Below are 14,368 nucleotides of genomic sequence, written 5' to 3' on the forward strand. Positions count from 1 at the left end.
TATTGTGGTCAGAGTAGGTGATGGTGTCATTTTGAGGAGGTTGTACCATGTTTCAAACACCACAAGTGCTTATACTGATCTGTGCACACAAGTGCTGGATATGTATTTTTCCTCTGTATGACACAGTGCCCCTCTGTTCTCTCAGGAAAGACTATTCTTCAGACTGGTCTGACGAGGAGAGTCCTAAGAGGGTGCTGGCGATGAACGGAGTGGGGGAGGTGGAGGATGAGGTGGAGGGCGTGCATGTCTGTGCACTCTATGATTACACGGGCCAGGAGGCAGATGAGCTGAGCTTTAAAGCAGGTGGGAACCATTACTGAAACTGTCACAGGGCGGAACCTGGGGTGTTCTGTGCGATGCCGCGTGTTTGATCACGTTATTCTGTGGAAAAGCTTTTGTAAAATGGCCAACAACAAAAGATTTTAATCAGCACCAAACCTCTAAAGCAGGGGTGGCCAAGTTCGGTCCTCGAGAGCCACCTTCCTGACACTCTTAGTTGTCTCCCTGCTCCAACACACCTGAATCCAATGAAAGGCTCATTAAAAGTCTGCTAACGAGTCTTTCATTGGATTCAGGTGTGCTGGAGCAGGGAGACAACTAAGAGTGTCAGGAAGGTGGCTCTTGAGGACCGAACTTGGCCACCCCTGCTCTAAAGGCTCCTGTCACATCAGGTAAATTGTGTTGTGTTTTCACCCGTTTGTTGTTTGTTTGTGAACAGCCAAGAGCCCACAATTTTTCATATATCATTATGAAATTTTTTACTTGAGATTTATATCCTGATAGGCAAGAACTGATTCAGTTTTCAAGGGCAAAGTCAGGAAAAATCTTGGGAAAATTGGAAAAATCCCTATACATGAACATTGAACGAATTTTCAGAAGTTCATAACTCTGTCAAAAAAGATCAAATTTCTTTCATATTTGAGAGCATTATGTAGGATGTTAACCTTTATTGTAAATTGGTCTGGCCCGCATCACTGGGCATGCAGCTCGCCTGAGACTGACTTCTCTTTACCCAAAGTGATCAAAGGGATTAATAGGATTATTAACCATCAGATGATAAAGGTAAAACCTCTTAAATCATTCTAAAGCCAGTTTTAAGCAGAAACGAGGCGATAATAGGTGACGCTTTGAAATGACTGAGGCGCAGTGAACGCATCAGGAGCAGCTCCCTGGCTGCTGCACTCTGATCGCTTTCCCATCTTTTATTATGAGATAATGCTGAATTTATGTAGAAATAATTATTGTACAAAAGCTTCAGATATCTCTCGTCAAGACGATGTGATAATTGGTGAAATACTGTTGACGCTCCGAAATGACGCATGCAGTGAAGGCAGGACGGACTGATTTTTAGGGGGACTGTTCGGTCTGCGACACCGGATCTGATCCAGATTACAGATTTTGTGGTCAATTAAATTTAACATTGAAAATCCCATTTAATGTATATTTTACATTATATCTTAATCCAGTGATTTTCAACCTTTTTTGAGCCGCGGCACCCTTTTTATATTTGCCAAATCCTGCGGCACACCACCCACCAAAATATTATAATGCTATTACCTCTGGTTTTGCGCAAAACCCAAATATCATTATTATTATTAATAATAGAAAATCGATACAGAAAACACCGCATTTTGAAAATCCTCAAGCATTTTGCGCTTTGATCTCAAGTAGGGCTGTCACGATTAGGAATTTCTGGAGACGATTAATTGTCAGACAAATAATTGCGATTGACGAATATATTGTCTATTTTTTTTTTCTTTTTTCCCCTTTATATTCTACTATTGTAGTATAATTACACAACTCTGGAAGAACGTTTGGCTTCTGTGAGTGGAGAAACTGGGAATGGTGCAACATTTTTATTTTTATCTTCATTTTACATACAGTCCCAACTTTTTCTGAATTGTGGTTGTTTCTGCTGCATTTCTGAAATTGTTTCTCCTTATCAGTCACGTTTTGTGCTTAAACACTGCATTAAGCTCAAGATTGAACAAATAAATACCTTTGGAAAATAACAGCTGTTAAAGTTCAGAGTTCTCACCTGCTTTTTGTGATTTGTGCGTCTGAGCATTGTGTTTTTTTTTTTGTTTGTTTGTTTTTGTGGCTCAGTTCATTCATATATTCTCATTTTTTAAATATGTTTTTAAAGATATTTGACCATTTATTTCATCTCATGATCTCATAAATTCAGCATACGACGCGCACATGGTGTGAACAGGATGTAACGGCAGAATCACACCTTTAGAGAAAGTTCAGAGAGAAGTAAAGGCAGCTTCACGTTTCCGTTTTGTTAACGTTCACTCGGGTTAAAATCCTCTCTCTGCTCCGCGCTCGCTGCGCACTGAACCTGCATTCAGGAATCTCCCTCACCCACCCCCTCCCTCGCAGTCTGCAGCCTGTTAACTCTGCGCGCGCGCACACACAGGCACAGACACACACACCAACAGCTCCGCATTTTAGACGGCTTTTGAAGAAGACGGCACTGTTTTAATCGGCCGTCAGCCTCCTTGTTATTGTCCCGCCTTAAGACGAGAGCGAGGCTGCAGCACGTTTGACGTCAGATTCTGTCGTTTTATGCTTTGTGGATAAAATAAATAATTCACGGTAATCGCGAATATGAAAAATACCCACGGCACCCCTGACGATCGATCACGGCACCCTAGGGTGCCGCGGCACCCCGGTTGAGAATCACTGTCTTAATCAAACGTGCCCCAATCACTCTCATATTTGAAAGTGAGGTGCAGACTGGCACTCACTATCGCCTGACAGTTTGATTGGGATCTGATCGGGATTGTGGATTTTGTAGACATTTGAGTTTAATATTGAAAAGCCCATTTGGTGTACATTTTACATTATATCTCCATCAAAATTGGCTCAGTCACTCTCATTTTTCACTTATGGATTTACCTACACCAGCAAAATTGGATGCAGGTTCACCACAAAAAAAAAAAATCTTTGATTCAAGTGCATGAACTAAATACATACTCCTGACATTTGATCACATCTAATTTAGCTTATGAAAAGTCACTTTTAACTCGACTTTGACCTTGAAATTTTTTTCCAAGGTAAAAGTTTGTGGAATTGGAAACTAGTGGTGGAGGTTTGCACTTCACGAGCACGGTGCTCTAGTTGGTATTTGAGTCACATTACAGTTAAAATTATTCACTGTAATGTCATTGTCTTATCCTCATTAATATTGCAGCTTAAATTTGAAAGTAAGATGTGATAGATTTGGTTAATTTGTGTTTTAGTGGTGCTTGTAACATTTAGGACCTGTGCTGTCTGTGTATGTTCCTGAGCTGATTGTGTTTATGCAAAAAAAGGAGCTTGGTTTCTGCTGCTGCCCGTTTTTGCTCTTTTTCTCAAATTTCACCTTAAGTAAAGTTCATGAGATTTACACTCTGAGGAAATCCTCTTATTCTTCTAAATTTTGACTAAATTATCCAAATTCAGGTGTAACACCAAATGAGTAAACTGTCTTTTCTTTGTATTGGTTCTTGATGATCCAGGAGAGGAGCTGCTGAAGCTCGGAGAAGAGGACGAGCAGGGCTGGTGTAAAGGACAGCTGAGCAGTGGGCAGATTGGCCTCTACCCCGCCAACTACGTCAAGGTCCTCACCTCCTGATGGCCCGCCCCCTCCGGCAGCCCCACCCTCTCCGGAGGTCCCGCCAATGGTACAGCCATACTCAAGTTGCCAGGACCAGTCTTAAATGATCTAGGCTGATATGTAGACACGCCCTCTGTGAAGCCAGACCATTTTCAGTGTTCTGCTCCTTCTGTTCTGTTCTTTTTTTTCTTTTTCTTTTTTTTAAAGCTACATGTGAAAATCTTTGGAACGTCCAGTTCAGGAAAGTCCCTTTTAAACAGCAACATTTTAGTTTGTATCTTTGATCAGAAATAAGCTGTATTTGATTAAAGAGGATGGAGTTAACTATGATAGTGGCCTGTAAAGAGTTTTGGGTTAAAGGACTAAGGCAGCCCTTTAGGAATTATCCTACACTTGAATAGGAACCACTTTCTAAACGGCACGACTGAAAAGGAAACGCTAAATAAGCCTACCTATATTTTATGGGCGTCATTGGTTTCACTTTGATGTACCTCATGAAAATTAACTCCATACATGAAGGAGACTTCAAAGACGTCATCCATCATATCTACAAGTTTACTGTCAAACAAATGGACTTCCTTTTATTGTCACTCATCCATCCATCTTCTTCAGTTCTGGTTCTTCAGTGCTTTTCCACCTGATGCTGATTCTCAAACTGTTTTACAGTTATTCAAGTCCTCTACAGGCCCTGAGGTCCATCAGTGCCAGTGTTTATTTCCGGATTCTGTAGTGTGAAGCGGATTACACTCAATGACTCCCCGAATGAGATGCAACTCTGATGCAGGTTATTTCCCCAACCCAGGCTGGTCCCCATTTACAGCTGGATGGACTTAGTGCAGATGATCTGTGGGATTCAAAGCCAGGTGATCGAACATGGGTGATTGAGAACCTTCTGCCATTGTAGAGTGACAATTTAACTGTTACCCCCCACCAAACAATATTAATTTATTTGGAAATGTTTTTGTGGTGAGAAGTGCTGTGTACTGCAGTAAATGTCCAAATCCACTGTGGACATTTGGTTAGTTTTTGCGTTAGATTTGCCAACCTGAACTTCAGTGGAACTGAATGAGAAAGACATTTATTGGATTTTTATGACAACACTTAAATACATCAGCTCTCTGAAACTTAAACTTTAAATAAATAACATAATGGTTATTTGTGATAGATTACGTTTCTAAGGTTTCGCATATCAGTAACTTGTCTTTGAACGTGCACCAGGAAAAAAGTTTTTCTTTTTCTGTCTGATAGTTTAGAAAATGTTTTCATTGAATATATATATATATATATATATATATATATATATATATATATATATATATATATATATATATAATGTATTATATATACACGTATCATGTGTGATAGTTCTATATTCTGGCCTTCAGTTCCATATGGTTGATATAGTTGTTTAATATTTCTGTAACATAAATATGTTTCTGAAAATCTGTTTATTTGCGATTTTATTTTTATCTTTGAAAAGTCCCAACTTTTCCCTTGAAATGCAAAGTAGTTTCAGTTTCCATGTAACCCACACTAGTGGGAGATGTTGTCAAAGACCCTTCAGTTGGGACTTCATGATCCATGTATCATAACTCAATCAGGGCCGAGTTTCCAGATAACAATTGATTGTAAGAGTGTTATATACACGTCTTTCCTTGATGTCTTTTTTTTTCACTATTATTTTCTTAATTAAATGTATGTTTCTCAAAGCAACTCATAACCAAAAGTATGCCGTTAAGCGCTTAAGGTGAGCTGTCCATAATATGATTAAAATATCACACATAAAACTCCATTTGTGTCACAGAATTCATCACAACTGTATTTCACGTGAGGCTCGAAGTGCTTTTTGGTTTGTTTTTAAACGCACATTTAAGATGCATTTTGGTCATTTACATACTAATTTGAGCCACGTAACTTTTATACAAACATTGAATGTTTATGAAGTGCAATTTCATCTTTCACTGAATGAAATATTCCAGGAATGAAAAAAACATTCATTATTTGTTTTATATAACGCCTGACAACATAGACCATAGCTTATGCTGTGTGTGTTCCTCAGCAAAAAAAAAAAAACGCGACAGAAATTTGTAGAACTCTTAATCCGACATTGCTTCTACTTCAGGTAGAGACGTCTCAGTGAATACTACAAATGCCTCCAGACGGCTTATGGTGTACTGGATTTGTGTTTTGTTTTTTTATTTTACAAGAATGAGCACCATCACTAAAACAAACCCAGCCATGTTTGTTTTTAAGCTAAGCACGTCGCCGCTCACTTGAGCATGCACAGTGGTTGTGGTGTGCAATAATACAAACAAAATTCTGAAACCATTCTGCATCCTGTGGGAGTGGTCAGGAGTACTCTTTTATTTTAAGGAGCTATTTAAGCCACTATACTTCTGTTTTTGTTTCTTTTTTGGTGGATCACCTCTTTAGTTCTAAAAGTTACATACGAGAATTTTTTTTTGATAATTCTTAAAGAGCCTAAAGATGCTTCCTGGAAACGAAGCCCTGATCAGTTTATTATGGCCGATTAATACTTCACCATCGAATGTCATCGGTAGCTGGTGTTGCTGATGTTTGCAGTTGTGAAACAATACATCTGCTGAAAGGAGAGATTGTAATTAGACTTGTTTGTACACGTGTTTATATTTGTTGATTCAAGGAAGCAACAATAGTGCCATCTCATGGTTTGACTGTCTGCTTGCACACTGGTGGGGAGTCGCCCTCGTGTAGGCCTCTGTGTCATCAGTGCAGGGATGTGATTGGTCACCCTCGTGTAGGCCTCTATGACTCACAGTAGCTACTGGCATCATTTTATGCTGAACAATCAATCTGCATAAAGTTTACTGAAACTTAGTGCCTTATAGTTGTTGAGGCTGGAGATGTGCAGTGCCCCCTGGTGTATGTCAGAGGGAATTGCTGCTGATCATATCCAGGTTTCAACACGATTCAGATCACCTGGGAAACTGACTTGATGGATTTCAAATAGTTTTAATGTAACTTTAAATGTGTACAGAACCTGATTGTCTGTAAAACTGAGCTTTTTTTTGTGTCCCACACATCATTTACAATGTTCTGCTTTAGTTCTGTAGATTTTTTTTTTTCATTTTTAGGCAGTTTTTATTATTGTAATATTTCCCTCCAGTTTTATAACTGCATGTTTATATCAAATCAGATTTTGCATGAAAAGGATGTAAACTGTTTTTCTTTTATCACAGTACAGTCTTTACAGCCAACCTGTCATTGTAACTTATTTTCTACTTAATTTAGGAGTCTTTTGAACTGTTGTGACTAAACCTGGGAAGTAATGATAAAAGCTGTGTGGTGGGTTTGGGCTGTTTAACCTGTGGAAGAAGGTTTTTGTTTTATTTTGCTGTTCTTAATTAGAGCATTTCCATGTTGAATGGGAAGATTTTTCTTAAGTGTTTTTGCTTGCATTTTCAGTATTTTTCATATAAAATAAGTTGTTTTTTCAGGAAACAAAAAAGACTTTTGGTGGTTACACGTTTTGTTCATGAAAATAAAATTTTAGTGTCAATTTTGCAACTGTTCTACCAAAGAAATGACATTTTGTCTGGAGGCCTGTTTTGCCAACAAATCATACCATTTAGAGGATAATTTTGAAACGACATGATGTTTATGCAAAGTGACCGAGATAACTGAAACTTTGGGGAATTATTGAATGACTGAAGTTTAAATTTCAAGAAATTTGTATGATTTTATTACAATTTTATGGGGTTTTTTTTGGGGGGGGTCACCCTGTAACTGATTCCTGATCCAGGGCGTCACCAATGTTTTCACCAAATGTGATGAAAACATTCATCATTTGTCCTCTATTCAACACCTGTTCCAGTTTGGGGACTCAGTGAAGACTCAAGGCCAAGCTATAAAAAAAAATCTGCAGACATTTTTATTAAATTGACAAATTTGATCTGTACAGCACAATCTCATCTCATGATAAATCTGTTGCCTAATTACATTAGATCAGCATACAAAAAGTCAACATTTAACATGTGGAAACTTAAAAGAAAAACAAATTACAGGTTCACGTGTTGCAGCAGACTTTCAGGAACTCGGGGATCAGTTTGGACAGTTGGCGCAATAAGCTGTTTTTTCTTTTTGTCTGTCTTTCTCTCTGAATCCTTCCGTAATTCATGAATCTTTGTCAAAAAATGCAATTTTATAAAGTTGTAAGCGTATGATTTTCTAGATCTCTTGCGTTCATCCTCACAGGAACTGAAACATTTGTTCCGACTCAAACTACAGTGTCACCGACTCTCAGACTTCCTCAGAGTACAATATCTGAGCCACAATTTATACAGCTCCACAGTTAGAATTCTATCATATATAATAATATGAGCGGCTGTAGATAGTTTTCTAATTGATATTAACATCTGGACCAGACTTGAGTTTTTAAACCCTTTTAGGCTGCGTTCTCCTTCAGGATCTTCAGTGACTGAACATCAGTCTTAACGTGATGTGCATGACAGTTCCAGTCACTACATAAAAAAAAATTAAAAAAAATCTTTTTGTTAAACACAACTGCGAGCAGGTCAGGCTTTCCCTCATTTTTGGCTCCGGATGGCTGTAACTTGACCAAATCCTGTCTGATTCTGACAGGATGGTTCATGTGGTTCTGATGAGCAGAAATGACTTTTTAACAGGGGCCCAACGTAACTATTGTGAGTGATTTCATGATTAATGTATCAGGGCACAGGACTGAAGAATGTAATGTTTACATCTATTCACTTACAGCTCAAATTACAGCCAGCTGCAGTTAAGTCTCTCTCTGCCAAAAATGGGTTTCTCAAAGGATTTTTGATTTTGTCAGATTTTTAATCAGTAAAGTGAATTCAGCTATCAAACCCACCCAAAGTATGTCATCCCTGTGAAGTTGAAATACACAAATTACACAAGAATATAATAGAAATTTTATATTTTTCTAATCCATACTGCTGTAAAACATTTTTATATACTTTATCCATTTGAATTAAAATTAAAAATTTGTTTAAAATATCTTACATTTGAACTTTTTCATCCATCAACTGACCACATCAAGAAGGATTTATAAATAAAAGAATACGAATTACGACAATCTAAACAATTTAATCAGTTAATGAACTGGTCCTCTAACTAAACGTCAAGGGAGAAGACAAAAACTTGACACTTTAAAAACATTTAGTTTTAAGCTGGTTGTTACATTGGCATTTTATCAATTCAGAAAATCTATTTTTAGGCATTCATTTATAAATCCCCTCTAACTGGACTTGGAATTATAAATTTTCAATATTTGTTTTTCCCCCTTTAAATATCAGTCATTAGGTCTGAAGCATTTGCAGAAATGGTTTTTCTCAGGATGTTTGGAATGTGTGCTGGTTTGTTCAAGGCCACAGAAAGAGGCACGCGAGTCCGTATCACCTGACCTTTGACCCTTACTATAATCAGCCTCGATCCTAAAGCTCACGTCTCTCATGCGCTGTCTGATCACAGCAGCAAACATGACAGAGGACGGGAAAGTGGAAGTGACACTTGGCTGGCAATACAACATTTTGACAAGAAACTGAACTCGTCTGCGGTTCCACGTGACCGTCTTAACGCTCAATTGAAGTCTGTGAGGCTAAAGGGTGTGGTTTACCTCTGCGCTGCCCTCTAGTGCAGTGATTCTCAACCGGGGTGCCGTGATCGATCGTCAGGGGTGCCGTGGGCAATTATCAAATATCACCATTATCGGGTGTATGTGCTGTAATAGTGTGGCAGATGGTGTAATGCTCTTTTATTCCAGTAGATGGCAGCAAAGCGTGCAGTAGCGCTGAGCCGTGTGCCGACAAGGAGGCGTGATCGCCATTTTAATTCCGGGCAAGTTAGTGATTTGCGTGCATCGTTCACTTAGTCTCGTCAAGAAACAGGTGGAATATACCGGAAAGCTGCGCATGTTGGCAAAGTCACAAACGGAGGAACAAGGGAGACAATATTTCCTTGGATGATAAACAGCTGTATGTCTCCGTACCTGTGTCGCCCGACGACACGGATCATTAATTTCACTTATGTCTAGTTGATATTTTCCACTGCTAGACCAATGTCTAGTTAAAATTCTTGTCGTTAGTGACTAAAAATTGTTTGACAAGACTGGGGAGTTTTTTTTTTTTTTTGCACCTTAAAATAATGAGATTTAATGACCCGCGCTGTGCTGCCACACACACAGAGATGTGCACACACACACACACACCGCTGACTTCATGAATGAAACTCGGTCAATAAAGGATAATTATGTAAAAATATAATATATATAAATATATTGTAATGGTTTTAGGAGCCGCGCTGCGTTGAACAGCAGCAGCTCAGCCGAGCAGCGCAGATCCGTGTAACTTTCAACACTAATATTTGTGAATGTGTGTGTGTCAGAGTAAGTTTAATACTTTCCTGACATAATTTAATGTAATTTAATTTTACTGGCTCGATATCCAGGACAAAATGGCATTTTAACACGTATTTTGCGAGCATTTTTCTGAGTGTGTTCAGTCGCGAATCTCCATTGAAAATGCATTAACATCCGGGTACTTCATCAATATTTTGCCCGGTTAGGAGGCGTCATGTCGCTGTTCATGAAGGGACGTTTTCGTTTAGTGTGCAGCATTGGGATTGCGCTCTCTAGTTCTTATATACAGCTCCATGACTATAGTATACAATGTTACGTTATATCTGTACCGCACCTGTTGCTAACGCACCGTGTAGAGACAGTCGAGTTAGTGGTGCGTGACACGTGACAGTGGTGTGCCGCAGGATTTTGTAAATATAAAAAGGGTGCCGCGGCTCAAAAAAGGTTGAAAATCGCTGCTCTAGTGGACAAACCTTTGCTTCTGTGCTTGTCGGTCTGTAGTCCATCATCCCTCCCTCCTGATCCACCATCGTCACACACAAACAATCCGATTGATGCGTTCCCACGTGTCTGATGTTTAGTGGAATTAACTAAGATGCAAGCTGAGAAAACATGTAGGAAGCGTGAAGAACAAAAGAGCGCTCACAAGTGCAGTCAAACATGCACAAAACACGTTAGATTCCAACCTGTAAATCAACAAATATTAAAAAAAAAAAGTGCAACAGTTTAATTAGTGCTAAAATAATTATTTTCCCCAAAGTGCACACATCATTCCTGACAGCAAAGATAAACGCCACAGTTCTACATCATTTTTCTTCCTTGTACCAATGAAGTGGGTCTACTCTCAACCCGTCCAATCACTGAGCACTGAACCTGGTAGCGGGCGTGGCCCTGTAGCGTACAGGAGGCGGTGGGAAGGGAAGTTTTTCCTCTGTCAGGAAAAAACGTTTCGCAGCAATCGTTCAACCCAGACGATTTGCAGCTGCTCAGTGTTTTGATTCAGGCTCCAGTTTCACGTTGTTTGACATGCTCTTGTTTCAGTTTGATCAAGAACATCAGTGCTGAACGAGGGGAAGTGATTCTCACTGCCCCCACGCTCCTCCATCACAAAGCAGATCAAAACTTGTGGCCATGAGGTGCACTCCCAATGCAAACGTTCTCTCAAAGTCTGGAGATAAAGAGGTTTTCAAACGCAGGAGGAGGTCGGGATGTGGGCGCGGTGCAGGTCAGCTGGTTGCAGACTGGGTATCTGGAGGGATCAGGAGGAGAGGTAGAGAGGCGAGTGGGAGGAGCCAGTCCTTCTACCGGTCCTTCATCTCCCTCCTCACCCGCTTGGTGAAGCGGCCGCACAGCAGCCCCACCAGGAAGAAGAGTGACACACTCAGCAGGATCATGGACAGGATGAAGTACTTGGAAGGTGACGCCATCACCTGCACAGCCAGGTCTGAAAACCCCTCTGCCGGTGCCACCTGCAGGACAGACAGAAACATGACGCCGTCACAAAGACATCCAGCTGTGCAGAGGAAAACCACAAAGGAATGCCTTCTTCTGAACGATTACATCACACAGTTTCTCCAAACACAGCCACAGACGTCCGTCTCTCTCTCTCGCTCTCTCGTCATGGTCACTCAGTTTGAGAACTGCTACTCCACATGCAGCGCCACAATATTTGTATTTATGAATGACTCATAAAATGATGTCTAAGATGCATGATGATTTGTATTAATACTGATCAGTCTGTCCAATTATTTTTGACTCTGAAAATGGAGGGATTGCAACTGAAAATGGCAGTTAATGTTCCTGAAAGGTTTATGTGATATTTCTGTTAAACCTCTTGAATGAAAGCTGGAAATCTACACTACAAGGACATCTGGACTCTGTCATTTTAAGTCTATTGCATTGCTGTACATATGGAAAATATGTACATAACATTCTGTGACTGCTGAAGTATTTATGGACATCAGTGTATCATTAGATTACAGGTCAGTAATCCAATGACATACTGTACCTTAGATCTGAGCACATCTGGGTTGGAACTAATGATAATGCAGGTGTTACCAGCACCCTATAAGTTGTGTTCACAATGTTACATCATCACTATTTGTCAACAAAAAGGCAATATACAGTCACCCCTTTAGAGTTCATTGTGTGACGCAGTGATCTGGAGTAAAAGTCAAGAAAAGCCCAGGTAGCCTCTGAGCTAAAAGTTAACTTCCTCACTTCCAAATGGCATTTCTGGAAGGGTTTAAATGGTGAAATCCTTCCTTTTAATTCAACAGTAAACTACCAGAGAGCTTGACTGACTGGACATTAGCCATGGAAACCAGGACACTGTACCTGGTTTCAAACACGAGTCAAATAAGAGCAGCTATAAAACATTTGTGAAGAACTGCGAAACAGATGAAGCTGACCACAGAAAAAGCTTGCATTTACTTTCATTGTTTGGAAAACAGTGGAAAAGATTTGCCCGTGACTTTATGTTATTTCTTTGTGTTTATCATAAGTCATTTTGCAGAAACTGACCTGTTCCACAGTGTGCTAACTGCAGGTCAGCGAGACCAAAAGAAGCTTGAATTGAAAACTGCCACTTAATACGATGCATCAGACCACACCAAACCACAAAGGGCCTTGACACACTCAGACACAGACCATGAGGGCCGCGCTGCGTCCTGAACATTCTGGGGAACGCAGCAGGGAACCGGTCAAACTCGAAAACCATGCATGATCACGTGCACTTCATTCTTACATGATTACTATGAACAATCACATCAGACTACGCACGGATCACATTCTCACTGTGTCCATTTGGTCCTTACATGCTGCGCTTTCATTCATTCTGCAAAATTTATTGTATCCAAATGTAGGTTCAATAAGCTACAGTCAGGAAAACAGCTCTCCCGCTGAACGTCGGTGTATGCTTTGAAGTGAACCTGGATTTATGAGAAAGTATAATTTTTTTTTTTTTTTACTGCGTTTCAGCACCATGGACAGCACATTTCACACAGTAGTCCATAGACTGCTGCTAGGACAGCTTTTCCACACATCTGTACTGTTAATGAAGCACCTACTACCTACCTACCTACTAGCAGAGGTGGGACGAAGGTCAGTTTGCAAACAATTGGTGGTCATTATGACTTGAGACTTGCCGATTCATGACTTGAGAGTGACTTGCTGGTGACTTTGACCCACCTTTGCCTACTAGTGTTGATAATAGTACATCAATGGTGTTTTTACTACAGCCTCAAGTTGTTAGTGCATCCTGACCTGAATGCTGGATCATCCTCGCTGTGTATTTTTTGAACATGTGACCACATCCTCCATGTCCACGGAGAATACACCACGCCCTTAACCGTTTCTTATCGTGCCCCCAGTTTTTTGCAGACGTTGTGAACACACGGCTTGAGTTTGACTGGGGCTTAAGTCTCAAACATAATGTACATAATAAGGATACTTAAATTCATTCATGTGTGCAACTGCAGGATGAGTCACCAAATATCTTGGGGTAGACGATGTGTTTTGTTTTTTCTAAAAAAAAAAAAAAAGATATCTGACTTACTGCAGAAGATCCTGTTTCAAGCTCACATACAACAAAAAATGTTTTATATAAATCTCAAGCAAAAACACTTTTTCTAATCTGCTTTTTGTGGCTGAAATGTTGATGTCAAATATTTGATGCGCCGCCCCCTGCCAGAGTTTGTGAAGAAACCAGCACGTCTTAATGTCGGATCTGCAGGAGCCACGGCGACGTGGACGTCGCTCCTGGTGTTTACCTTTGCAGCGTAGCTCCACATGTCAATGCGGTCTTGTAGTCTTTTCTTACACTCTGGCTGCAGGCGGACTCTCTTGTCTTGTAACACTTCCATCAGACATGACATCTCTGCAAGGATGAAAAGGACAGACACATGGGATAGGACAATAACAAACGGCACTCAATACAACCACAACAAACAAACATGGTGCCATGTGACATCACATAAAGCTAATCACAGGATCATTGTTACCACAACATTTAGAACACTTGGACTCCTAATGTTATGACTTTAAATTTTTGTCATGTTTTCACCTTCACACCACATATAGTCAGCAATAAATTTTAGGATGAGATCATATGGTCAGTACCAGATTGGGACCCCCCCCCCCGCCTGCAGAACTGCCTTAATTCTTTGTGGCATAGATTCAACAAGGTGTTGGAAACATTCACATCAACAAAGCATTTTTGTCCACACAACTGCTGCTCACTGGATCTTCTCTTTTTCAGACCCTTCTCTGTAAACCCTAGAGATGGTTGCGTGTTAAAATCCCAGTAGATCAGCAGTTTCTGAAATACTCAGACCAGCCTGTCTGCCACCAACAACCATGCCACATTCAAAGTCACTTAAATCCTGTTT

The 14,368-nt window shown here is 40.1% G+C and overlaps 2 protein-coding genes across 3 annotated transcripts in view; one reads left to right on the top strand and one right to left on the bottom strand.

The window, feature by feature from the left end:
* pacsin3 (protein kinase C and casein kinase substrate in neurons 3) overlaps positions 1-4,030 on the top strand; it is an 82,029-nt gene extending 77,999 nt beyond the window's left edge. For both annotated transcript variants that reach the window (XM_034193192.1, XM_034193196.1), the window contains 2 exons: positions 146-303; positions 3,507-4,030. In XM_034193192.1, the coding sequence (XP_034049083.1) occupies positions 146-303; positions 3,507-3,622 (274 nt within the window). In that variant the 3' untranslated portion in view covers positions 3,623-4,030. The remainder of the gene's footprint in view (positions 1-145; positions 304-3,506) is intronic.
* Positions 4,031-10,691: 6,661 nt separating this feature from the next.
* LOC117530322 (Golgi apparatus protein 1-like) overlaps positions 10,692-14,368 on the bottom strand; it is an 83,323-nt gene continuing 79,646 nt past the window's right edge. The window contains exons 25-26 of the mRNA XM_034193199.1: positions 13,751-13,857; positions 10,692-11,449 (exon numbers count right to left, since the gene is read on the bottom strand). Coding sequence (XP_034049090.1) covers positions 11,282-11,449; positions 13,751-13,857 — 275 coding nt within the window. The 3' untranslated portion in view covers positions 10,692-11,281. The remainder of the gene's footprint in view (positions 11,450-13,750; positions 13,858-14,368) is intronic.

Source organism: Thalassophryne amazonica, chromosome 2 (genome assembly GCF_902500255.1).
Source record: "Thalassophryne amazonica chromosome 2, fThaAma1.1, whole genome shotgun sequence".
Taxonomy (NCBI): Eukaryota; Metazoa; Chordata; class Actinopteri; order Batrachoidiformes; family Batrachoididae; genus Thalassophryne; species Thalassophryne amazonica.